Below are 1310 nucleotides of genomic sequence, written 5' to 3'. Positions count from 1 at the left end.
GGGCTGCGAGGCGCGCATGAGCTCAGCTCCGCGCGACAGAAAGCTGCGCTCCTGCGCGGTTGTATGTGCATGATACACAGCTACACCAGCCTGCCCTTTGCTTGCCCCTGGGCTGCTCACCTGAAAGTCGCACGCTGCAGGGATGCAAATCTTGGGACGCGGCGTCCGCCGCCCCTCAACCCTGTTGACCATCGGTGTTACAGGCAGGGAAGGCCTCCACGCTCTGCTTGTTGCGACACCCCAAAACCTGCACCCTGCTGATTGCCCCAACCTACGACCTGCGTCCCGTCCGCAGGCAAGAAGCGCATGCTGCGGGACAGCCGGGACACCCTCTATATGGCCGCACCATTCCTAGCGTGGGGGGTGGCGGTGTCCGTCATCTACGGCATCACAATCGACCGCCTCAGCAAAGTGAGCTATTCATCCATGCGATCGACAAGTGCATGCAATCCCGACGGCAGCTGCCTTGTTGACTACGCTGCAAGACTGATGCCTGCGTGGCTATGAGCTTGGCCACGTCTACAAATTTGTCACTGCCTCGGCCGGTGCACTGTAACGGCGCGTTTGCACTCGGGTGTACGCGACTGCCACCGCACGACGGATGGGCGGCGCCACGCCTTGCACAAGAGGTGGCTCGCCGTTATACATGCAGGGCGCTGTGCGCTAGCCCTACCTGCTTATGCTCTTTGCCCTCTCCGGCCCAGGCTGCAGAGCTGGCTCCATGCTGGCTGTAGTGCACTCCCATCCAGCCAACCAGCCACCCCGCATCCATCCAATTCCAGGTCAGCAGCCCTTTCCGCATGCTCAACATGATCAACTTCCTCGTCTTCCGGTGGGTCACGCACGGGTGACGCTTAGGTGACGCACCAATGACGTTCGAGTGACACAGCACGCAGCTCCCACAAATATTGGGTTCAACAAAGCCTGAGAGGCCACTGCCTCTCAGTGGCCCTATTGTGATGCTCTGTGATCATCCGCACCCAAGCATCCCCAATCCACCCCGCTTAGTTCTCCGCATCCCTCATATCGGGCGCCCTGATCAAACTGCTCACCCCCCTCTCCCGCCCGCTCCCCACACGTGCCTCCCAGGATAACCCGGGGAGTGGTGTTTACCCTGGAGTTGGTGCTGGCAGAGGGGGCAGAGGCCAAGGTGGGTGGCAATTGATAGGCAAGGGTTCCAGGCTCTCCCTTGCGGGCGCCCTTCCCGGCTGCTATCCATGCAGGCGTATTGCTCGTGGCGCAGCAAGCAAGGCACGCCTTGCATCAGAGGGGCAACGGAGTCAAGTCCGGGAGAATGCCGCGGGGGGGGG

At 61.6% G+C, this 1310-nt stretch overlaps 1 protein-coding gene across 1 annotated transcript in view; it reads left to right on the top strand.

The window, feature by feature from the left end:
* Nucleotides 1-336: 336 nt before the first annotated feature.
* Nucleotides 337-1310, top strand: part of MNEG_15855 (hypothetical protein) — a gene marked incomplete at both ends in the record, with an annotated part of 2000 nt that continues 1026 nt past the window's right edge. Inside the window, 3 exons of the mRNA XM_014035674.1 lie at nucleotides 337-411; nucleotides 783-832; nucleotides 1090-1150. Coding sequence (XP_013891128.1) covers nucleotides 337-411; nucleotides 783-832; nucleotides 1090-1150 — 186 coding nt within the window. The remainder of the gene's footprint in view (nucleotides 412-782; nucleotides 833-1089; nucleotides 1151-1310) is intronic.

This window comes from Monoraphidium neglectum, assembly GCF_000611645.1.
Source record: "Monoraphidium neglectum strain SAG 48.87 unplaced genomic scaffold scaffold05731, whole genome shotgun sequence".
Classification (NCBI taxonomy): Eukaryota; Viridiplantae; Chlorophyta; class Chlorophyceae; order Sphaeropleales; family Selenastraceae; genus Monoraphidium; species Monoraphidium neglectum.
The sequence above is the reverse complement of the archived record's forward strand: the minus strand, read 5'-3'. Positions and strand labels throughout refer to the sequence as shown.